The 24030-nt window shown below is 46.6% G+C and overlaps 1 protein-coding gene across 19 annotated transcripts in view; it reads left to right on the top strand.

The window, feature by feature from the left end:
* LOC142579884 (uncharacterized) overlaps positions 1 to 24030 on the top strand; it is a 654396-nt gene that overhangs the window by 564955 nt on the left and 65411 nt on the right. For 15 of the 19 annotated variants that reach the window (XM_075690530.1, XM_075690535.1, XM_075690534.1 and 12 more), the window contains 6 exons: positions 4916 to 5586; positions 8081 to 8210; positions 10493 to 10605; positions 10987 to 11137; positions 16829 to 17138; positions 18194 to 18541. In XM_075690530.1, the coding sequence (XP_075546645.1) occupies positions 4916 to 5586; positions 8081 to 8210; positions 10493 to 10605; positions 10987 to 11137; positions 16829 to 17138; positions 18194 to 18541 (1723 nt within the window). Of the gene's footprint in view, positions 1 to 4367; positions 4511 to 4915; positions 5587 to 8080; positions 8211 to 10492; positions 10606 to 10986; positions 11138 to 16828; positions 17139 to 18193; positions 18542 to 24030 lie in introns of all 19 variants that reach the window. The other 4 variants (XM_075690537.1, XM_075690531.1, XM_075690542.1 and 1 more) reach the window with 2 other exon arrangements.

Here is a 24030-nt window from a genome sequence, read left to right as displayed (position 1 = left end):
GCACCTCCATTTTTCTCGGGTTGTTCTGCCCACTGTGCCACGCACTTCCCTTGGGCGCTCTTTTTACTTGGGCTGAATTATTCTGGCTACCCCCTGGCTGCCAGAACCAGCCAGGACGGTTTTGGTCTGGCTGCTCTCTGAAAGTTCCCTGGCTACCAAACGACTAAAAGAGGCGAAGAGTGCTCGCCGCCATCTCTGTGGGGACTTACCGGATTACAACGCGGGCGCTTGAAGACTTTACCTCGCACAGCCAATTGGCTGCGGTCGTCTTCGAATTTCTTTACCTGTAGCGTTATCGTCTTAGGTTGTAATGCACCGTTCTGCATTGCGAGGCGGTGTGATACGAGCAGCGGTGAACCGTTTGAAGCTTTTGCGTGTGTGTCCCGTGAAGGCTTCATCCTGACTGTGAACAGCACGCTGCTCTCTTATCCGTGTGTGTTATCTGCATCATGTTCCGTGCAAGTTGTAGATGCTCATTCACACACAGTGCGGTGCACTTTCGGTTCATCTTTCTCTGGTGGTGTTCCTTTTCATTTATCTCGCGTATATATGCAGTGATATCTCCTTTTTCTGCAGTTAGTGAAGGCATCGCATTTAGCCTGTGTTCGCTCCGTCTCTTCATTGTATGTTTAAGTGGCAGTTCAAAACCAATGTATTCTAACCACCTTGTTGTTAAGAATGCACTGGTTAAGTAATACGTACATGCACATTAGCTTGTAGCGGCACAACTATCGCCTCCAAAGCAGGCGAAGAAGATGGGCTCAAGTGCAGGTAGTGTGAGAATAGCATGCTAGCGTGCTCAACCTGAGCGACCGCAGTAGCCGCTGCCTCTGGGATTCGACGGCCGGGATCCCGGATGACCGAGCCCTCAGATTAGTGACGCTGGACGACTGAGCCCAGCCATGCCAGCGTCGGCGCACTGACTTTACCAAGGCGAGTGATGGGGCCTCACGCGGTCCAGCAGACGTCCTGCGGTTGTAGGTTGTCTGGGAATTCTACACTGAAATGCCAGACATCTGGTTCATCCATCTGGACAGCCATTTTCTTCTCAATGAAGTTCCTGGCCCCAGCTGTGTTCCAGGCTTCCGACTCATCCCCCCGGGCCCGACGTCTACGTGGACGTGCGGGCAACCGTCCTTGCTCACTGCGTCGCCTCGAGTGCTCGCTCAGAACAGCTCTCGCCATTTCAACCGCTACATCATTCCGCGTCTTGTCGTCCCACAACATCTGTGTCTACCCATGCCGATCGTTGGCACCCACCGGCTCCAGCATCAGACTTCTACTCGGTTTGTGAGCCTCCTTCCCAGCTCAAAGGCAGCTGCACGACGACTCTTTCCAAGGAATTCATTGGGCCATATATAAGTGCTTTCAGCTACTCTATGGCCCGTCGCTCTCATTTCTCGGGACGTTTCCGCAAGCTCTTCGCTTTCTATTTGTGGGCACCTCACTCATCACCTATTCAGAGGCTCTCCCACCGGCTCCACTAGGTGCAAATTTCACTCTTGCCGGCGCAGCGACGCCACAAACACAACCTTCACGATGCGTTCAACGACCACCGCAACCCCGATGCTATCGGCATTTGAGATTTCACTACACATAGCAGCAGGCAAGCCTTCCGATGTTCTGTGCTCATACCTTCCGCGGATGCATGGCTTACTGAAGTTTTACAGGAGCCCAGCTCTGCCATCTGGTTTCTTCAGCTCGAGCATCACTTCTACATCTTGAGTCCCCAACACTTGCGCTATCTCCGCGCAAGTCCTGAGCCTCCAGACTGTCTACTTTTGCAGCTCCTACTTCTACAGGCTTGTGCATCTACGAGAATCTGTGGCAGGTCACGATTTCACACTACAGCATCAATGTAGCTGTGCCTTGCTTAGAACCTACACTGCTGGTGCTGCCTGGTACATCACTCCTGGACTGCGTAAACCCAACACTATCAACGATGACACCATCTGCACACCTTTCCTGGACTTGACCATTGGACTTTATTTAATCGTGCTTCACATTTAGGGGGCCCTGTAGCGGCGCGACTATCACTTCCAAAGCAGGCGAAGAAGGTGGGGTCACGGGCAGGTACTGCGAGAATAGAACATGCTAGCGCTCGACCTAAGCAGCCACTGTAGTTGCCACTCCTCGGATCCTGCGGCACCATGGCTGGCCGGTTGGCCTAAATAAAGTGTGGCGCCGTCCACAAGTGTGGCGCTAATAAAGCGCCGCCTTCCACAAGCTCATTTCTCTTAGGTGTGTTTTTCATGTGAAACTTGTCACTGGTCACAGGCGGCGTGCATTTTGATGTGTCAGCCGCAGCTCTTAGGGTCAAGAGAAGCACCATCAACTGAAACAAACTTTGTGAAATTGAGGCCCAAACAGGTCCGCACTAAATTTTATGCGTACAAGACTTACCTGATATCCTGCCTCTTCATGTCTTGTCAAGTGATGACACAAGGCCAACTCATCAATGAGTGGGAAGAGGCAATTGTCACAGGACACAGTATGTATTCCTTAATTATAGACGTGGGCACCCGCCATCTCCTGTCACAGTACGAGCACTGATAAGCCTAATAATTGTACTGGCAGGCCTTAAGAGCTATTTCGGACATGCCTGTGGTGATTTGAGCCCTTGGGGTCAGTAAAAGGTAGTGCTTTGAAAGGTTGGTTGGGTATCGGTGAAAAAAGTTATGGTTTTGTGCCAAATCGACTTGTATCTATTCGCATAGGCCACATGACACAGGGGAAGCTCACAAACCGCCTCGCAATGAAAGCAAGTGTACGGGATGGTACAAACGTTGTTCTCGACCGCCATCACTATCTTTGCGACACACTGTACGAAGGCATATCATCTTGGTGCCGTTCATAGATGCGTAGTCTAGTCGAGCTTCTAGCATAGTTATTGGGCGTAATACACACATTGTCTAATGTGGCAAAGCATATCAAAGCACATCTCTCATTTGGAACGCACATTAGACATTTGGCATCACTTTTTGTCTTGTGCACAGCACAAGTTGTTCTAGCTCATTTGTAACTTTGTCGGTCTTGCACCTAAGTGCATATCTTTTTTATTGTTAGCCTGCAAAATTTTATTGAATTGTTTACGAAATTAGTTCCTTACCTACCCAAGTGAAAATGTTTGCAACATACCGTGCACCGTATACCGTTTATTGAAAGGCAAGCTTAATGGAACTGACTAGACCACCACTGCACAAGCTAATTATTGAGAAAATATGTGTCAAGTGGTTATAAAACTGCCTGTCCGCCAAGCACAGGGTTCTGTGTTGGGCTGACTTCATGGACAGTTGGCTTGCAAAGTTGGCTGTGGGTGTGGGACCTAATTTTCCCTCCTACCTAGTTTCTTTCCTTCATGTATGTTCCGTGCTCTGTGCTTTTATCCCATAGTTTCTTGTGTTAAGAAAGTTAGTGTCTGGGAGGCATAGTGTTGATGACTGATAATGTGCATGTTTGTGGTTGACTCATTTTCTATTCCAGTTCCTGTCTACTTGGTTTGAAATTTAAGTGTTATTTTCTTTAAGATGCAGAACTCTCATTTGTTATAAAGAGAGCCTTTTGTGCAAGAACATTTGCAACCCCAGATGCCTCTCTCTTTTTAACATGTGAACTCTCACACTGTGTGCTAGCAGTTTTAACACTGCAAGGTGGCTCCTCAGTTGCAGGTTGACCTTTTCTATTCATCTTTTTCTATGCTTTGTGTTTGAAGTAAAGCAGTGGCTTTACATTTGTGTTCGCTTTCTTCTGTGCAGTGGGAGCTGTCCTTTGCTGTGTCATGCAGGACAATGCTTGCATTTTTACCTTGCTAGTGTATTGTCAGGATGTCTGGTTAGACCAGTGGCCATTTCAATGTAGAGTTTTCTTCCTTTCTTGTGCGCACTATGTAGGTTCTGAATGAGGTGCTCAAATTCTGTTGAGGCAATTTGTTCATTGCTGAAGAAGGATGGAGTTTGGGAGGTCCCTGCAGGATAGGATTAAATGTGAAGGACTGCCTTTGTGCCATGGCTTACAGGATTATGATGACATTTCTAGGATGAACGCACAGGAGCTAAACCTTCGCTGGCTATGGCAAGACCTTTTGCAAGTCAAACGGACAGTTTGTAGCTAACAAGGGAGTTTGGTGGGGCGTTGCTGCGTGTGCTGGGAGGGACATCGTCACTTGCGTTACCTCTACAGTGGAGAGGTGCATCTCTCATCTTCCTTGTATGAAAACCGCTTGAGGAGGGAGACATTTGTTGCACTGTGGCTCAGATTCAACTTGTGTTCTACATTCTATATGCATATCTGTAAATAAGCTTTGAAAAATTATGTGCCAATGCATGTTCAGTTTGGAAATGTCCGCAGAATTTTTTTTTTCCTTTTAGCTTTGGGCTTCATATGCAATATGTGGGCTCCCCGAATGAGCAAGTTTTGAAGCCATGGCCCTACAAGCCATGGGAATTGAAAAACTAGGCTCATTGCCTGGAATGTTGTCTGCCAGAGTGCACACCCACTGAGTGGTAATAGTGTAAGTTTATTAGTATCTATTTCACTGGGCAGTGCAGGGAGGGGCTTGCAAGACGGACTGCATATCCGTACTAGCCTGTACATTAAATAGCATGTTAGGGTAGTCAGTGTGGCCCCTGACTATTCTACAACGCATCATTTCTTAGGCTATGGCACCTGCTTGCTATTGAAGATTGTAGGGAGATCATTTTGCTTTTGTTTATTGTGCCTGCCTTGATAAGCTGAATGCAAAGCTCTTCAGACTTTGTGTTGTACGACTGTCTGTGTCACTTCATTACAGCTTTCTTCCAGGTGTAGGGTCTGTGTGGGGTAGTGCTGGTGGGCTGTATTTTGCACGGGAGCTGCTTGCGGGTACCCATTGCTGACCGTGGCATGTTCCACACCCTTCCTGTTCTCCATGTTGCAGGAAGAAGTGCCTTAATGAGAAGCACCGGCGGGAGCAGGAGAACGTCTACCTGGAGGAACTAGCAGAACTGATCTCTGCTAGCCTGTCTGACATGAATTCCCTGTCCGTCAAGCCAGACAAGTGTGCCATACTGCAGGAGACGGTCAATCAGATTCGCCGGATCAAGCAGCAGGAGGCGAGTGGCGGCGGAGGCCTTGGCGAGCTGCAACAGAGCGAGGTGTCGTCGAGCAAGCCAACCATCCTGGGCAGTGACGTGCTTGGGCCCTTGCTCCTCGAGGCGCTGGACGGGTTCCTGTTTGTGGTTAATACCGAGGGGCGCATCGAGTTTGTGTCGGAAAACGTCTCGTCCTTCCTGCAGTACGGCCAAGGGGAGCTGGACGGCACGAGCATCTACAACATTCTGCACCACGGCGACCATGGCCGCTTTAGCAGCAACCTGCTGCCCATGTCGCTGGGCGCCAACGGCCTGGGCTGGACCGAGGCTGGAGGCAAGAGCCGCTCGTTTCAGTGCCGCTTCCTTTTGCGCCCACCTGATGCCGAGGACAAGCAAAATAGTGCGCGCATCGCCCCCCTCTACGAGAACATGCACATCTCAGCCATCTTCCTGCCCTACCCCAACGGCTCCGGCACGGGAGGCGCAGGCAGCGGCGATGAATCCGGCGCAGACTCCGGTCAGTGCCTGCTCACCTCCCCTCTCTCTGGGTGTAGATGCCTTCTAATTATCATGATACATAGCATGAAAAAACAGACAGGCTAGAAGAGAGACAAGACAAACATTCACTTGCAAATGTTAGTTTGTTATGAACGTCATGGAATATATACACGCCAAAAGAACAACAACCCAGCAGTTAACCAAAACCACATCACCTTGAATCTAAAATAGCATCTAGCCAATTCTCCCCATCTGTCCCTTCCTTCTTTTTGCTCTCTCTACATTCATAATGAATGGAAACCAACTTGCTGCACTCTATTAGTATATCACTCGTTGCATGCAGTCTCACAGCACCTACTACAGTGGTTGTAGTGTGTGCTGTCTGAGTTTTTGCCGTTAGAACACTATTAACTGCGGGCAGGTTGGGGGAAATGAGACTGCTGTAAGTAGTGAGGTCTTGCTAAAATTTTGAGTGCACTTCAATGATTTTGCATGCTTCTTAGCCGTGTTATCCATGTCAAAGTATGGAGCTAGTTGTGTGTCATACTGTTCTTGAATTAGCTCTCGACTCCAGCTGATACTTGCTTGCATTGTTATTCAAGGTGCCGACTGGATAAACGTCAGAATTTAAGGAATTCAGAATATCAATCTTTTCAGTGCACTCTAGTCTGGTAATATAGAAGAGTATTACTCCTTTACCAGCAGAATGAGTGAATGGATTTAGGCTTTCTGTATTTCAAAGTATTATGCTTAGCTCCTTTTCGGCATGTTGCCTATTTCTGTATTGTGTTAAATGTGAAACTGAATTCTGTACATACATCTAGTCATTTGTGTCTAAAGCTTCATTACTGCAATTGCCTTGATAATGAAAGATGTGATCAATGTTGGCTTGTTTGTTGTTTATGGTGGATCCACACGACAGACTAAATCCGCATTTTCCGCGATGGACGGCGCATCACGTGACTACGCGTCACGGATTCATGCCATCTGCGCATTGTCCGCGACCCCCACAGATGGGAAATGCCGAGCTATTTTTCACATCTGGATTCTGGGGGTCGAATGCTGCGGATTTAGCCCAGCATGCTCTACAGTCTGGCAACAAGCGCGGCTTTGGGATCTTTCTGAAAAAGCTTCATCGCCGTTGACACCATTCGTGCCTGTTTGCGCGTGCGACTTGTACAAGGGCGACTGCAATGAACTTGAGCGACGAGGCAACTTTCTTCTTCTTGCATCTTGTGGAGCAGTTCCCCACATTGTTGGGCATGACTCTCACCGATGACGTGGGCACGAGAGCAAAAGAGACGATTTGGCAGCAACTGAAGAAACTGCTCTCTTGTCACTCGAAGCTGCCTCCAGTATTCCTGAATGTCGCTGACCAACAGCTCTCGGTACAAGTGGTTTTGGATACTTAGATGCTTGTTGGCGATATAGTTCTTTTGCCAACAAGACCTCTTTCGATGAAACAAGTACTCATCATCCAATTCGGACAAAACAACTGCCATTGAGGCCAACTGTCATTTCCTTTCGATCTCCATCTTCATTCAGAGTGAAAAACATGTATGACAGTCTTTATTACACCGATGGCACCATCTAGAGTGAGTAGAAACAAGCACATTTGTAACTTACGGCCACTGAGATCTGCCCGGGCCGCCGCAACAGCTTCGAGGCCGTGTTCAGCCAATGCAGCCACTCTAAGCCTACACACCGAGAATCTGAATATGGCTTTCGGAAACAGTGCCCACTCATCACGAATACTTTACTGACGAAGCTTCTGGACAAAAATTTAAACCAAATGCAAGCCTCAATTTGAAAGTTACGGGCCACACAGTGGACGACGACGACTTGACAGGTTCGAGGCAGATGGCAGTTGCTTCGGGCGGTGCCGCCATCTTCTTTTTCCGGCACGGTCGTTTGCTCACTCCGTCTGTCGTCTGGATGCGCTTTGCAGCGAGACAGGCAGCGGAATAAGCATCCGCAGAACAGATTTTCGCAGAGCCGTCCGTCGTGTGGAACCACCATTAAGAGGTGACCAGTAGACCAGCCTTTCACTTGTGAACAGTGCTTCATGTATGAAGGATTCAAAACAGTTCTTTAACCATTCAGCCTAAATATAACTCGGCATTCTACTCGAAACCAATTTTCTTGCAGTATTCATATTTGACTACTAAATGTTTTGCTATTCAGGTGCCACTAGTCACATGCCAGCAGCAGTTTAAGGCAGAGGTCATGTGCCCATGCTGAAGTGGTGGCAGCTTATCAGATAGCCAGTCGTGCAACCTGTAGTTGATTGCTGGTGTGAGTGCTCCCTTACGTGTTTGGTAATAATTTCGAACCGTATTAGTGCAGGATGTGGTTTGCAGTCATTGTTGTAGACTGAGTGCCCTGAGACTAAGTCAGGGGTAGTGCTTTAAGCTTTATAAAATTTCCGTGAACAGAAGTAATTAAAAAAAATATATTTTTTTCATGTCAACTCCCCCCCCCCCCCTTTCTGTCTATGCTGGGCTGACGAGTAGAAGTGCAAAACTGCCTGGTCTGTGTGGCTCGCCGTATCCCCGCGAACGAGAAGATTCCAGCCTCTGTAGGTGTGGAGCAGTTTACGACACGCCTTGACCTCAGTGGCAAAATTCTTGCTGTCGACACCAGGTGAGTTCTCCACCTATGCTGTTTGCTTCTTTCAAAGTCGGGGTGGGGTGCCTACCAAATGGGTAAACCGGAAATTTTGAATTAACGAGTAGTGAATTAATGCATGCTCACTGACCTGGAGAGGCAAAGCAGAAGGGTGAGTCTAAAAATTAATCTGCAGAAAACTAAAGTAATGTTTAACAGTCTCGGAAGAGAACAGCAGTTTACGATAGGTAGCGAGGCACTGGAAGCGGTAAGGGAATACATCTACTTAGAGCAGGTAGTGACTGCGGATCCGGATCATGAGACTGAAATAATCAGAAGAATGGGCTGGGGTGCGTTTGACAGGCATTCTCAGATCATGAACAGCAGGTTGCCATTATCCCTCAAGAGAAAAGTGTATAACAGCTGTGTCTTACCAGTACTCACGTACGGGGGAGAAACCTGGAGGCTTACGAAAAGGGTTCTACTAAAATTGAGGACGACGCAACGAGCTGTGGAAAGAATGATAGGTGTAACGTTAAGGGATAAGAAAAGAGCAGATTGGGGGTGAGGGAACAAACACGAGATAATGGCATCTTAGTTGAAATCAGTAAAAAGAAATGGGGGGGGGGCAGGACATGTAAGGAGGAGGGAAGATAACCGATGGTCATTAAGGGTTATGGACTGGATTCCAAGGGAAGGGAAGCGTAGCAGGGGATGGCAGAAAGTTAGGTGGGTGGATGAGATTAAGAAGTTTGCAGGGACAACATGGCCACAATTAGTACATGAATGGGGTAGTTGGAGAAGTATGGGAGAGGCCTTTGCCCTGCAGTGGGTGTAACCAGCCTGCTGCTGCTGGTGATGATGATGATTAGACTACGGTTGAGCAGGTTGAACAGCGTGGTGCTCCCTACAGCCGAGGTGTAAACCGACGAAAAGTAGGCTGAGGGTGTTGCAGACGAACTAGATATTAGGGAGGTGCACGCTGCAGCAGGTCCAGCGGGTGGGCGTCTCTGACCCCAGGGCTGGTGTAACGTAAGCTATTCCAACCTGTTTTTATGCCCATATGGGCGAGGCCTGAGCCACTTTGACCTATGACGAAGGGCTAATGGCGGATTTGGAATAAAGACTGATTGGAATAATGTTACATTATACCAGAAAGCTAAGCATTAGGTGCTTTGTAATCGCCCTGATCTATTATGTAATAATGCCTTTTAAAGTAGTAGTTTCGCCCGAAAGGCGAAGCATCGATTGCGATAGTAAATTAGTAGACACCTGTACGGAGTAAAGATAGTAGTTCAGTCGTATAAAATGATAACCATTAGCTTACTAGCTTAATTAACAAGTGCAGTGTCACGCATGCAAAGCAAACATGAACACATCTTACTCTATCACCACGCGTACTCGCTGTCAAAACGCTGGAGTAAGGAAGCGCGGTAGCAGCAGCAGGAGAATTCACTTTTGTGCTGCCTCGCTTCAACACGAACTAATTGGTGAGAACGCAGCGTATGTGAAGCTATCGGCACTTGGAACTTGCCTGTGTCCCCATCGCAGTTTGCCTTCCATATAGGACCCACGCAGCTGTTCTAGCCGTGTCAGATGCAGCAGCCACCGGAGTAGAATCCCTTCCTCCCACCACCCCCCAGGTGCCTTGCACACTTCCTCCCAGCTTTCCTTCTTTGGGCGCGCGAGCTTTAGCCACTATCGTCAGCTTACTCTCGCGCGCTTTCAGTTGCACATACAGCATACAGTGTGCGGTGATGATGATATCGCCCTTGGACTTTATACGGGACATCACGGTGATGCCGCCGCCAGCATAAATGTGCCTGGAGTTCCCATGTAATTGCTGTCTCAATAATAGACCAGAGTAGTATATATAAAGAACGTATTGGGCTACATTTCAAAATTTCTGACTCTGTATAGCAGAATGCATGTTTTTGTGATTGCTATTGCTAATTAAAAATCTAAAGGCACTATTACCAAAATTTGAATGCACTAGACAGTTTCAGTATCGGAGTAATCTGCTTCAAAATTCAGCTTAAGCCATTACTTAAGACAGTTGCAGTGGAGCGCTGGTGTTGGTTCGTCGTGGTTTCAAAGCGCGTTGCCGTAGTCCATTATTTCACCAAAATTCAGATTAGCCTGCCCCAAACTTCTTCAAAATGAAATTTTATCTGCTCCACATTGCTCCAAAATGCAATTTTACTTGCTCCAAATATTGCTCCAAAATGACTTTGGGCAGTCCCACTCCTAAGGTTGGGATTTTGAAACCTCTCTAGTGTGTTTATGTTCTCAATGCTTGCACGTGTGCTTTTTAACAGTGGTGTGTCGTCGACGTACAGCCAGTACCTCAACAAGTCCCTCGTGGGACGTGTGATCCAGGAGCTCTGTGATTCCAGGGATCTCCACAAGTTGGATCAGCATCTTAAAGAAAGTGAGTGGTGCCACTTTCTTCCACCTTTAAGTAGGTCTAGTGAACCTGCCGTGTAGTGCTAATCTTCATTTTTGTGGGCGGCTGGTAAGCTCCAGGCATTCCAAGACTTGTTTTTGCATGCAACACAGTAAGTGTCTGTTGTGAATCGAAGGTTAAAAAAAAATATGCCAGGGGACCAGTGTCCCTGAAAGGTGACTGCTGTTTGAGACGAGAAGAGACAGCCCAGATTATTGTAACCTGCTGACGCCAGAAGTTAGGGGAACCTTAACATGTGACACAAGTGAAGATAAACAAAATAACAAAATCTTCAGCGCACTTTCATGTTTCTGTTTTGGTCTGGAATCTCTCCAATGACCTTCGTCTCGACACTGTCCCGTGCAGCCCTCCAGCAGGGTCAGCACACGAGCGCCATTTACCGGCTCCAGGTGACGCCCGACAAGTCTCTGCTGGTGCAGACCAAGAGCAAGCGCTTCAACTGCAACCAGGTCACGAGCGAGCCAGAGTTCCTCATGGCCACCCACTCCATCATCCGGTGAGGCTGCCTTAAATATTCTGGACTTTTCAAGGGGCACCAGGGTGCTAATCCATTCTTCTTCCTTCCCTGCTGTCTACAGTGATCAGTGCTGACTTAACGTTGTCTTTTTTTTTTTTTTCATTTATGAACTTTACACACTCTTAGTATACAAAACAAGAGAATGATGATAAAACATTGTGAGAAGCCATTAGGTATCTGCATAAGCCACAGGCATTCTGAGGTGCTGGGAGGGAAATGATTCCTCTGAGTTGTTATGTGGTGGCAGGTGTTGTGCTTCTTTACCTAGTAGCAGGTAGGGTCCAGGGGAGCTCCCGGGGCACTGCCAGACGAGTGATTTGGAACACTGTCATGTCCCACGGTGAATAGTTACGAAAGGCTTGTTTCCCTTCACGTTCAGTCAAGCGGTCCATACTACAATGAAACCTCGTTAAACCGTAGTTGGGTGGAGCTCGGAAAAAGTACGTACTTAACGGGAGTACCATTTAACCGAAACAGCATGAGATCGACCACTTACCTGTCAAAAACAGAACTCGGAGAGAGTGCGATTAAAGGGGAGGAAAACACGTGCAGTATTTATTCACTTCGCGCAACAAAAGTGTTCTTTTTGTTTGATGCCGCGGCGGCCTAGCAGCGACGACAGCGGCCTCAAACTTACTGAAGCTGCGAGGCAGCTTTTCAGCCAGCCCCCTCTTCTCAGCAAACACTCGCATGGCAGATTCCTTGTTGGCGTTATGTATTCTCCGTGCACGTACGCAGTAGCGCTGCAGAAGTTGCGGGGCGCCTTTTTCATTGCGAGGTGCTGTTCTCGTTGCGACGATTGCATTCATGAGACTGACGTAACGCGCAGCTTCTGCCACTGTCGGGCCTGAATCGCCTGTGTTGTCGCTTTCCGTGTTGTCCTCGTCACTGTTGCTAGCCGACACTTTGGCAACAACAGCGGCAACGATGGTAAAAAGTCGAGCCTTGTAGCCAACATCTCTTCGTGGTCATAGCAGCGCTGTCGAGCAACTTCTTCGCATTTCAAATGCCAAAAGAGAGGCATAGCAACAATGTGCATTAAGGCAGCACTTAGTAAGTCATGTGAGCATGAGTGTGATCATAGTTTTTTAAATCAGATATCGCGACTACAGAACGCAGGCTTTCCCAGTTCTGTGATCACTTCAGTATGCGAAGCCATTTTGCAGAAAGGGAAAAGAAGTTCTGATGCTCCCCAAGAAGAAAACAAAGACAAAAGACAAGTGCACGTGGTGCCATACCTACACAAGTTGCCACACAATCTGAAGAAAGCTTCCAATAGACATAATATTAATTTGGTTTTCAGTGCCCCGTGTAAGTTGTCCTCGATATGCAATCGCATGAACAAGCGCGAAAGGCACCTATGCACCACTAATCATGAAACTCGTTTCACTGAGTGCAGCCGCAATGTCATCTATCAAATACCGCTCAGCTGTGGGAAATCTTATATAGGTCAAACGGGACAGTGCTTCAATGAAAGAGCTCGTCAGCACAGCACTAACCTAAAGAATGGCTATGGGAGTCATTTAGCTGGATACTGTAACGAGTGTCAATGCACCCCCATATTTGAAAAGACAAAATTCATAGGGAAAGGAAATAGTAAGAAGGAAAGGGAAATAGTAGAAGCCTTTCATATAAGAAAGGCAGGCGATAAATGTGTAAGCACTCCCTCTCTTGCCTTGTCGGGAAAAGAAATCACATTTTTGGAAGAAAGATTAAAATGTTGATTTGCAGATGTTTTTGCGACTGATGTGCGCATGCCTATGCTGAAGAAGGTATATATGTCCGGTGAATTTCAAATAAACTTCCAGATGGCAGTCAGCGCTTGTCTGTGGTATTTGTTTCCTTGTGTCCTCGTCTTTTTCGCGCTGTTTCACCTCAGTTCCAAATGCCACGCACCGTAGTTAACAGCAGATCCTTGTCGCATGCCATCGCCGACTTCTTTGTGCCACGTTCGATACCACGAACGATGTCCAATTTTTCTTCTATGCTGAGCACCCGGCGTCTTTTTTATCCGAGCTTCAGCATGACGCGAGTCCTCGTATGCGCGACGCCACAACGCTCTCTGGCACACCGCCGAAATGTTGATGTGGCTTCACGCGCAAACGCACAGGGCACTTGGAGGCCGTTGTTCCGATCTCTGAGGCCTGTTGTTCTGCCGGGCCGCCCAATAGAGAAGACACACCGCCATGTTTGCGCAACAAAAAGTGGAAACATTGCATAATAACCGATACGTACGCAATAAGCTGGTACGGTTTATGCGGACACAAAACACATTATGTTCAATGGCCGCTGAGTCGGGGATTTGACTTTGCTACTTTTAATACCAAACTACTGTTTAAGAGTGTACGGTTTAACGAGGTTTTACTGTACATAGATGTTTGAGAGGTTTAGTGGCTTTGCAGCTAGCTTGTATGGAGTGAGCATGAGGTGGTTGAGAGGACGTTGAAGAAAAGGGGAAATGGGGTTGGCTGTGTAGAAGAAGGCATGAAGGCAACTATGATAAAGTAGAAGTAATGAGTAGAACTATGAAATAGTAATAAATAACTATGAAAGTAGAAGTAATATTACTTCTACATGATAAATGTAGAAGTAATAAGGAAAGGGGAGTTTAAAGTGGACGAAAAGTCAACTTGCTTCTTGTAGAAGCCGAACAATCTTCTGCAGTACATGTGCGGTGCTCTACCGATTGAGTTACAACTGTGGCAAGAGCTTCCTGTGCCTTAACATTACGCCTGTCATTTTTTATTTCATTGCTCATTGCTCGGTCCTTCTTGACTTCTGAACTTTCTTTGTTAACCTAGTAGTTGCTGCCCCCATATGTGATGGTAGAATCAGGGTGTCTACCAACCAGGAAAACCGGGAATTCTCAGGGAATTTGAATAGTCTGGAAATACTCAGGGAAAACTCAGGGAATTTGTGCTTTTATCAGGGAAAATTAGCTGTAACTTTTTGAAATGGAACGAAAGTCAGGTTAAGGCTGGCTCCAGTAACAGAGGAATCCCAACGAATCGTTATTGATGCCGTGTCATTGGCACGAGGTATTGCCAGAGTAGCTAACGACCGATTTTCCAGGCGCCCGATTTTTCGGACATGCCCGATAATTCGCACGGCTTCACGGCACCACCACGTACTCCATATAGTCAATGTATATTGCCCTCACTGCAGGTCTGAAATGGCATTAATGAAAGCCACCACCGCCGCCACTTTATCTCGCTGCCTCGAACCGCAGCAACATTAGGCCTAGCTGCTTCCACGTTCGCTATTAAGCTTCTTGCCGTGCGGTGCTGTGCTGTGTTTTTCATTGAAAGAATTCGCCGCTGTCAGCAATGGCACCGACTCCGCCTTTGCAATCCTCGCGATTGGCTTCGAAGCTCGCAGAGCACAGAACGTTGCGTAATGCCAGGCTCCGAAAGTTAGCTTTGCCTTAGTACAGCAGTGTTATGCGGTGAAGGATAACAAGCATGAGAAGGGGCAATTGTTACGGGACGAAGTATGCAATTCCTTAATTATACACGTGTGCACCCCCGTCTCCTGTCACAGTATGAGCACCGATATGCCTAATAAGTGTGCTGGCAGGCTTTAAGAGCTATTTTGGACATGCCTATGGCAGTTTTAGCCCTTAAGGGCAGTTAATGACATGCATTCATTTTTTTCGGACTGCCCGATGTTTCGGATGTTTTTGCGGCCCCTAGGAAGTCCGATAAATCGGACGTTGTCTGTACAACTGACCAAGAGGATGCTTCAAATGATCCGTGGGGTGAACGCATGGTAGAAGGAGGATCAGAACAGAAAGGACTGACGCACTGAGGAATTAACGGGAAAGGAAGCGTGCCGCCACCTCTTTGAAGGAGCTTGAGCTCAAAAAAGAAAGTGTTGGCTGATGCCGAAATGCAGGAGTCCCTCATTCAAACCAAAATAAACTCTTTAAAGCAGTGAAACCCAACACTGAAATGTTGTGTATGAACTGAGAGTATCTCAGGACAGTTGAGGTTGACTTTCCAGCTGCTGAGAGAGAATCTTAGTTGTGAAAATGTTCAGGCCTTATATTGATGAGCTTGCTATCAGTTGATAGAAATAGCTCATATTCAAAAATATTTACTTATGTATGCATCTCCTTTTCATTCGTATCTGAAAATGTTCGACTCAATTTGGAATGGGTTTTACCATTTTTTTCATTGTGCATTTTACTAGCACCTTCCCTCTGTTTTCTTTTTAAATAAAACAGATATTACTCGTTACTATTCAAACTGGATTAAGTAATTTTTTTTGTTTCAACATGCTTACTAGAGAGTGACAGCATCGAGCAACATGGTGTCAGCCTGTCTTGACATAGAACAAAGTTCTGGCTCATTAAGGGAATTTTGCAAAGGTGCTCAGGGAAAACCTGGAAAACTCAGGGAATTTGGTAATGCCAACTTGGTAGACACCCTGTAGAATGCATTAATTGTACACTACTATTTTTAAGAATAGCAGTAAGCTGCCTGTCAGTATTTGTCATGTATCCCCTTCAAGCCATTTTTATTCTTCTGTAGATTTCCTGCTCATGATCTGTCTTTTGCGACTACTGTATTTACTTGCATAATGATTGCACTTTTTCGTCAAAAAAATTTACGCAAATTCAGGGGTGCGATCATTACGCGGGTTAAATTTTCCGCGAAAAGAAAATTTTTTTTTTTCATACTGCATTTGCTGTGAGATGACAATAGGTCAACAAACGGGCGGCTGCCGCTGTAACAGTGCGGGACACCAAAATGAAAATGGTGGCCGGTGGAGCAAGCTGAATGTGCTGAATGCCCTGAACACATTTATTCTTCTTCTCACGAGTACAATATGTCCATTGAAACAGTTTCTTCCGTAGCAGTAATGATTAATATAATTAATATAGGTAAGTTTGTGGCAATAACGTAGCCATGTCCAGTTCGTTGGGACAGAAACAGAGATGGGAGCGCTTAGCTTCCAGTGACATAAAAACACATGGCGGGCATGTTGCGAAAACTGCGGTATTTGTCCTCACTACTATCACGTTTCCGCTAATATCACGTAAATACTATCACACTTCCGCTAAGATGGGTGAATATCTTAGCTGTGTTACTAGCGTCGGCGTAGGAATAGGGTACGCTTCCTACGCATCAGTGTAAATGTGGCTACTATTGTTGCCGCTCGCGATTTGTTGTATGCCCGCGAGTGCAGACGAGAGGAATTGAACGGCGCCTTTTTTGTTGTTGTTGACCACAACTATTATAAAGCCTACAAATAATAAAGGTACGTTTGGTTGTAGCTTTTCTTTTTTTATGGAAGTGCAGGAAGTGATGAAAGGAATGAAATGGGGCATCTGCTTAAGAATGTTTGGTGCGTGCAGGCTGCTTGGTATGTCTTGAAGAGTCGTTCACATACCATTCGACAGGCGGTAAGCGCGATCATCATTAGCTAGACTTGGCGCATGACATAGTGCTGCGGCAAGTTCGGGGTGCGATCATTACACAGGGAAAAAAAAAAAATCGAAATTTGACGACTAAATTTAGGGGTGCGATCATTATGCGAGTGCGATCATTATTCAAGTAAATATGGTAATTGGCCTAAATAAACATACACTTGCACGCATTCCAGCCCTGCAAGTGTTAGCCAGCGCCAAGAAATCTGGCATGTTTCTCTGTCCATGGTGTGATTCAGGGACAGCGAGGCCCCGTCCCCGGATGAGCTGTGCAGGGTTCCGACACCAGTCAATGGAGCACCCTCCTCCTCGTCGTCGGGCCCTGCCCCCAGTGGTAGCGGGGGCACCAGTGGCGGCGTGGTAGGGACGGGGGCAACTAGTGGGCCCCCGTCCGTGTCGGTCGCGGGTGGGAGTACTGCGGCCGCCTTCTTTCACCTGAGCCCCTCGTCCTCGGGAGGCAGCCAGGACTTCAACCTGCTCTCCATGGAGATGTTCCCGTCCACCTCCTGGCCTGAGGAGGAAGACCTCTCTTCGGCACACACGCCTAAGGTACGATGCAGGCCACGGCCACCTCTCGCAGCCATAGACGTTCCTGCTAGAATGCACCCTGGGGTTAGCGTCTGTGGGAGCTGCCAGTGTTCATAGCTTGTAGCTCTGGTGAATTTTTCATAAGTTTGTGCTTGTTTTTACGAATTTTGGGTCAATAGTATTTAGGCAGATGAATTCACCTTGCAAACAGGTTTTCTTGTCAGTCTCAGACCCTACTGTTGAAGCTACAGTTGACTTCTGTTAATTTGACTCTGGTTAATTCGATTCCGACTGAAAGTCCTGTCCGGCACCCATGCATTTCTATGAGTCCAAACTATCTTATTTCGAGCATAAATTTGGCCTTTGCCAATTATTTGAAGTTGGATCAGTCAGCATGCATGAGCCTGATCCCTATGGTGACCCCAATAGTGACCATTTACTGATGGTGTCTGTCTTGGTAGAGCTTAGCGGACATTGAAATGGGGTGAACACATGTCAAATGTCCAACCGGAAATGCCTATTATCCGCTTGTTCTAGGAAGGTCTTCAAGCAATAATGGTAGCTTGCAATGCCTGATTACTGTATTTACTCTATTGTAATGCGCACCTTTTTTTCCCCAAAAAGAAAATTAAGCTGGACTATCTTCGCTGCATTTGTATGCTTTGCCGCATAACACGGCTATATTGCGATGAATCTGACTTTAGGAAACTGGCCTCCACTTGCATATTATACCCTTGCCCATTTTTTCTTGTGTAAAAAAAGTGGGCGTCTATTAGATTTATACATTGTTTAGGAGCTTCAATGTAATCTTGTTGTTAGTTTTCTATTTGGGCATATTGAAAGTGGGTGCACATGTGGTTCGAGGGCGTGTTAGAGTAGGGCAAATACTGCCAAATGAATCGGCAGTGTGTTTTGAAATCTTTTTCATCTTTAATTTGACCTATCAGGTAATTTGATCCATTTTGTCTGTCCCTTCAGGGTCGAATTAACGGAATTCAACTATATTTCGCAAACTGTCCACTCTGGCCATGCTCTAAATTAAGGAATGCGAGCATTGCGCCCTTGCCGTGTTTCAGGGTGGCAAGAGCATGGCCAGCGGAGGCGACGATGGTGACGACGATTATGGCTCCTCATCCTTGCCACCCCCTGCATCGACACCAGGGGCTGTGAGTGCGCCCTCGCCCTACACTACAGGGGGCACGACCTCGTCATCGGAGGACGGTGGGGCGCAGAAGCTGCGCAACCTGCTGACTCAGGGCCTGGGTGGGGGTGGCGGCGGGAACGAGGAGACGGACGCCCCGAGTAGCAGTAGGTCGGAGAACGTCATCCTTCGAGAGCTCCTCAACCAGGATGACGAGGAGGAGCGGCCGGAGGGGAACAACATGCTCAGACGGGTGAGCAGGGAACGCCGAGCACTCTGTCAGGTTGCTGCACCTTTTCCGTTGTTTTTCTTCAGCGCAATCAGTGTTGCGTTACTTGCGCTTGGTGTTTTGTGAGGACTCTTGTTTCAGGGAATAGGGCCCCAGGCTATGAGAAGGCAAGTAGTGTGAGTGATTGAAGCGTTGGCCACAGACTGCAAGCAATGAAAAGGGCACTCTGTGGAATAACGGAACTGTGTGGAGCAGTAGACCTAGGAAATTTGAGGGATGTAGGTTTTGCAATGGCCAATGCAGGGCAGGTGCCGTTTGGGAAGGACTTCGGGTGTATTTTTTTGTCGGGCCACGATCAGCTGTTGACGATGACATATGTTTGGCATGATGTTGCCCGATGACTGTGTGTTTTGATGCTTAGTTCTATGTTTATAGATGCTGTAGAGTAATAGGGCTGGAGCTCATTGTTCTGGTTTATTGATTTCCTTTCTTCTGCCTTTGAGGCACTGTCGACATTTCTGCACTAACCAGAACACCTAAACAAAGAACATACAGTTGACGACTGATCCTTTGGACTCTATGGGGATTGTAAATAAATCCGAGCTGTTGAATGTCCGGGGGAAAAAAAAATGAACGTATCCAAAAAATAATTTCGTTCACATTTTGAAGCCCCTGCTGTGCAAAGAAGAAGTGGTCAAAGCGTTGCTGCATGCGTCTCGACTTGCATGCAACCAAGTCTGCCTGTATTTGTGTTGTGTTGCCGCTATACACCGATGCAAGGACTGCAGAGGCTTGAGTCAGATCCGCATGTGAAGGCTCATGGCACATCATCTGCACATGGCATATCATCATCTGAGTCAGAGTCTCCGTTTGACATTGGGGGAACTTGCTCAGCTATTTTGTCAACGTTCAGCTCGACAAATGACGACATTGCGCCATCGATGTCTGCAAAGTCTCCAAATGTAACAGCGGCAGGAATCTTCACACCGCAGTCTCACAGGTCGTCAGTTTCGTCTGCATTTGAGCTCGTTGTGGTAGGTGGCGGTTCAGGCTCTTCAATTGCGGATTCGGGCTCATTATCGAAGGTAAATCCAGCGTGACTGAAGCAGTTGCTGAGTGTCTGCTGGCACTGCCTTCCGGGCACCAGCAAGAATGCTCACGGTGCACATCAAGTCCACATTGTACTTCATCTAACTGTCTGAGCACAGTATCATGTGGTGCAGCGTGTGGGAACGACAGAGCACTTTTAAATTCTTAATAATGCCTTGATCCATAGGCTGGAGTATGCTGGTTGTATTCGGCGGCAGGTATTCTGTCTCGCTCGCTTTCAGACTGCTGATCGGGGTGTGGGCGCTGCAGTTGTCCATGAACAGAAGCACTTCGCGCTTCTGCAACTCGAGCTTTCAGTCCAAGCTGCGTACATATCCTTCAGACAAGTGGTGTGCGATTTATGCCGTAGTATTTGCTTCGTACCACACAGGCAAAGTGCTTTTTTCCCTAAAGCATCAAGGGTTTCTCGATTTGCCAGTGCCTAGTAGTGGAAGCGTTTCCCTCCCCGAAGCATAGCTGCCTGCCCCAACAGTGAGTCGTTCGTTACTATGCTTCCCACCTTGGCAAGGTTCTCCAGACCTGGCAAGTGTCTTGTCTGGCAGCTGCTTATAGAAAAGCCCAGTCTCGTCGCAGTTGAAGGTGCCCAGAGAGTAGCTGCGAAGTAGCTACTCTCTGTACAACCAGTGTCTTGTACGGAGGGTAGTGTGTTGTTTACTAAACAACCAGTGTGTTGCTTACTGCACCACTTTCCTCGTACATTTTTATAAAGAGTGGTCATGCCGCTTCTTAAAATTTCGAAGCTGGCTGTCACAGAACTTGAATCCTTTAATGCCAAGTCGAAGCGCTAGGGTGTTGACCTTTTCTTCCAAAATGTGGCCAGAAACGGGAATGTGCTGCGAGATGGTAATGTTAAGCCAGATTCTAAACGCCTCTTCTAACTTCGTGTAAAGGCCTTGCGCACTCTCTTCTGTTCACCTGCAGAAGGTTTCTGTGTCATGCCTAAAATCTTCGTGTAATCTGGTATTGTTTGCTTGGAAATCTTGAGCTCTCGGGCAGCTTCGATCTGCGGGCGGCCACTTAGGACTTCTTGTGTGATGGCCACCTTCTTTGCCACTGTCAGCGTGGTGTATTTGCTGCATTTCATCGTCGTTGGCATGGACTGCGAGCTTGGTGCCATTTGATCCGGCCCCTTTATGCCTTCACGAGAAAGACTTCTTGGAGCTGGCAGAGCGCTGTCCGGAACACAAACTAAACAAACAAGCACAAAACGACGGAATGCTGTCTGGAAGGCAAACTTAACAAACTATGGCAGCAGTAGGCCATGCTCGGGGGTGCTGGAATAAGGCGTGATGATGACGATGTTGATGTGACGTCGCAATTCAGGCAGAGCCTCCGAGATTGGCATTTGCAGTTAAATCTCTGAGGTGTAGTGCTGCGACCAAGGCAATACCTGAGAGATCACCTTCTGGCGTGTAATCTCTGAGGCCATACTGATGTCTCGTCGAGGTTGCCAGAGGAGATAATGGCGGCAGTCTGCGTACGCTACAGCCACATACGGAGTTCGGATAATCTAATGTATAGCTGGCGGCTGTCCAAAATAGCAGTCGCTTTTACACATTAAGTCTATGGGGTCATTGGCATTGCCATGAAGCTGTGCGAATTACTGAGGATGTCTGGATTATTGGTGTGCGATTAGAAAAAGATGGCTATGAAATGCAACAATCTTATTATGTGTTGTGTTTGAGCTGTGTCAGTCTCCATGGTGCTTGTGCTTGTCTCGAAAATAAATTGGGTGGCAGAATGCCACGTCAGCTAGTTCAGGAAGCAGCGGTAAATGAGGACTTTGTCTTCACTGTATTTGCTTTATTTTTTTTTTATGCATGAGCAGCTCTCACATTTAAAACACACGGCCTCTGTCACTTCTGTCTGAAAAGAAACGGTCATCCTGCGATGCTCCAAATGGGGGCAGCATTGTGTGTTATACTGCCATTTCGTTTATGGAAGGCAGAGAGAGAAGCTCTTGCGGACGGACAACTCGCATGGCTTGGTCAATTTTGCTTTGGACTGCAAGGGCAACAGCAGAGACATTCCAGTTGTACCATCAACAGCGAGGAAAAAGAGCCACACCTTGTGCTTCCTTGCCTGACTGATGCCTGACCCAGATGGCCTCCTCTGTGAAACCTGCTTGCATTTGTGCATTGCCTTTAATGTCTTGTGCATCCATATTTCCTCTTGGTTAGACTGTTTTCTGTGTTTCTTTCTTTTTTTTTTTTTAAATGTCCCTTTCATCGTGGGTTCGGCTGTGCCATAATGAGTGAAGAGGTGCACTTAGGGATTGCCGGGTACTGAAGGTCAAAAACTCAAAATTTCCAGAAGTAGCCCGAAAAACTAGCTTTATGGTGGCAAATAATAAAGTAGCCAAACAGGATGTAACAGGTCCCAGTGCTAAGTAGATGAATCTTGCAGCTCTGACACCCACCAACTTTCATGCCTGTTGAAGCCAGTGGCCACTGAATGTTTCAGGCGTAGACATGCGCTTCCTCTGCTCTGTTGAGTAGCCATTGACATACATACATACTTTACTACAGATGCGAGTCAGATTAGTTGAGTTGCGAGTGTCAAAGCACATGTAAATGAAGTGACAAGTAAAGATAGCAGGTGTCATTTTTTAAAGTTTGTCCTTATCGGACATAACAACGTGGAGCGCTGTGACTGGAACAAAGTTCAAAGTTCAGTTTTCTGCTGCCGAAGCTTCTTTCTGACGTGGCAAGCAGTGTGGAAGTTGGCTACAGTTCAAAGCCAACTGCAGTGAAATTTTGGACTGTGTGAAAAACAGTTTTAAATAGTGCAGGTATAGAGGAGCGTTTGTACAAAATTTTGCATTTGCAACACGAGTGGATGTGGCTTAAAAAGCTTGAAAGAAGTAAGTGTTTTTGTTATCAATAGTACTTCAAAAAAATAAAAAAAAGCAGTGCAATTACCACTTGCCAGAAGTTGCCCATTAGAATGCACAGCATCTCCTTTGCATGACCTCCAAGATTAGGAGTCACTCACAGCTGCCTCGGAATGCTATAAAATCGAGGATGCAATGTGCTGGGATTTGTGTCATATTGCAAGTCTCAGCATCTTCCGTTTAGGTGCTGCTTAAAGGCTGCAAACGAGAAAATTGGTCATTATCACTTACGCAGCTTTAACAAGAATGCTTCAATAACCATTTAGCCAAAGTTAAATTTTGTTGCAGTTGACCTTTAAAGCCTGGGGGGTAAATAATAATCCAGCTGTTTTCTGATGCAGCTTTGTGGCAGAAATACCCATCAGTTATTTCAAATGCAATTAATAAGCACACCAATTAATAATTGTGTGAAGCCTGCTTTCTGTATGCACAGTCAAGAAACTAATTTACAGATGTGCGCGCACTTACTGTAATGAATGTTCTGTTGGAAAATTCTTTATTTCTGCTTTTTTTTTTTTAAATTTTCAGATGCGGTTCCATTTCTTATGGCATGTGCAAGGCAGCCTTGATTGGTGCATGAATTTTCAGTGGCTTCTTTTTTTATAATGTTCATCGAATTGACTGCTCATGAAGAGTCATTGTTTTACACAGTGACAACTGCTTGTGTTATGGGTAGTACGAGACTTCAACCTTGTATGGGTGCCTGTTTCGCTTGTTTCCATTTGAAAAGACAGGCAAAGCAATCTGTCTGCATTGCAACGGAGGCACAGGATTTTGCTAATTTGATGACCAGAACGTTTGTCTATGATCAATTTGCTTATGAATGAAGAAATGGCTAATGCCTTGTAGGATGAGAAACATATCGACTTCCATGCTTGTACATTTGCCTTGGTTTTGCACATAGTTTTGTGTATTTGTTTTGCAGCCCTGTTTCCTGAGAGCATAGATGCATGATTGTTCTGCTTTTGTGCTTGTTGATTGCATGTAAGTGTACGTTTGGTGAGATGTACTCGGTGCATGTAACTGTACACTCACCAGATGGTGCTGCGTTCTGCATGCGCCCAGTGTATGTACTTGCTAATTACTGCAGCAACGGTTGCTTGAAAAAATTTTGCACAAGACTTCGAAAATATGACGTAGTGTACGGTTGAGGCTGTATTGCTGAACAACTGCCTTGGGTGATAAATTCACTTCTTCACTGCGTCATGTTTAACGCAGTGTCTCACTCTAGTGGAAACTAAGTGTTCTTGAGTGCACTTCCTTGCATATATACTGTTGATCCTGGATATATTGCACTCAAAGGGGATACAGTAGAACTTCGTTATATGTTTGGGGAAAAGACTTGAGAAAAAAAACTTGCTAACTGGGAAAGCATACTATGATCCGAAGTAACTAAAAAAAATTTGACAGACGAAACTTTTGTTGACTTCTACATAATGCCAAGTGTTGCGGTCAAGACGCCAATGCGCTCCAGTGGCCCGAGACACGTTTGCTGTTTTCCTATTGTGGGGTGTTTTGGGAGGGGGATGGGGGAAACGGA

This window comes from Dermacentor variabilis, chromosome 4, assembly GCF_050947875.1.
Source record: "Dermacentor variabilis isolate Ectoservices chromosome 4, ASM5094787v1, whole genome shotgun sequence".
NCBI lineage: Eukaryota > Metazoa > Arthropoda > Arachnida > Ixodida > Ixodidae > Dermacentor > Dermacentor variabilis.
The sequence above is the reverse complement of the archived record's forward strand: the minus strand, read 5'-3'. Positions and strand labels throughout refer to the sequence as shown.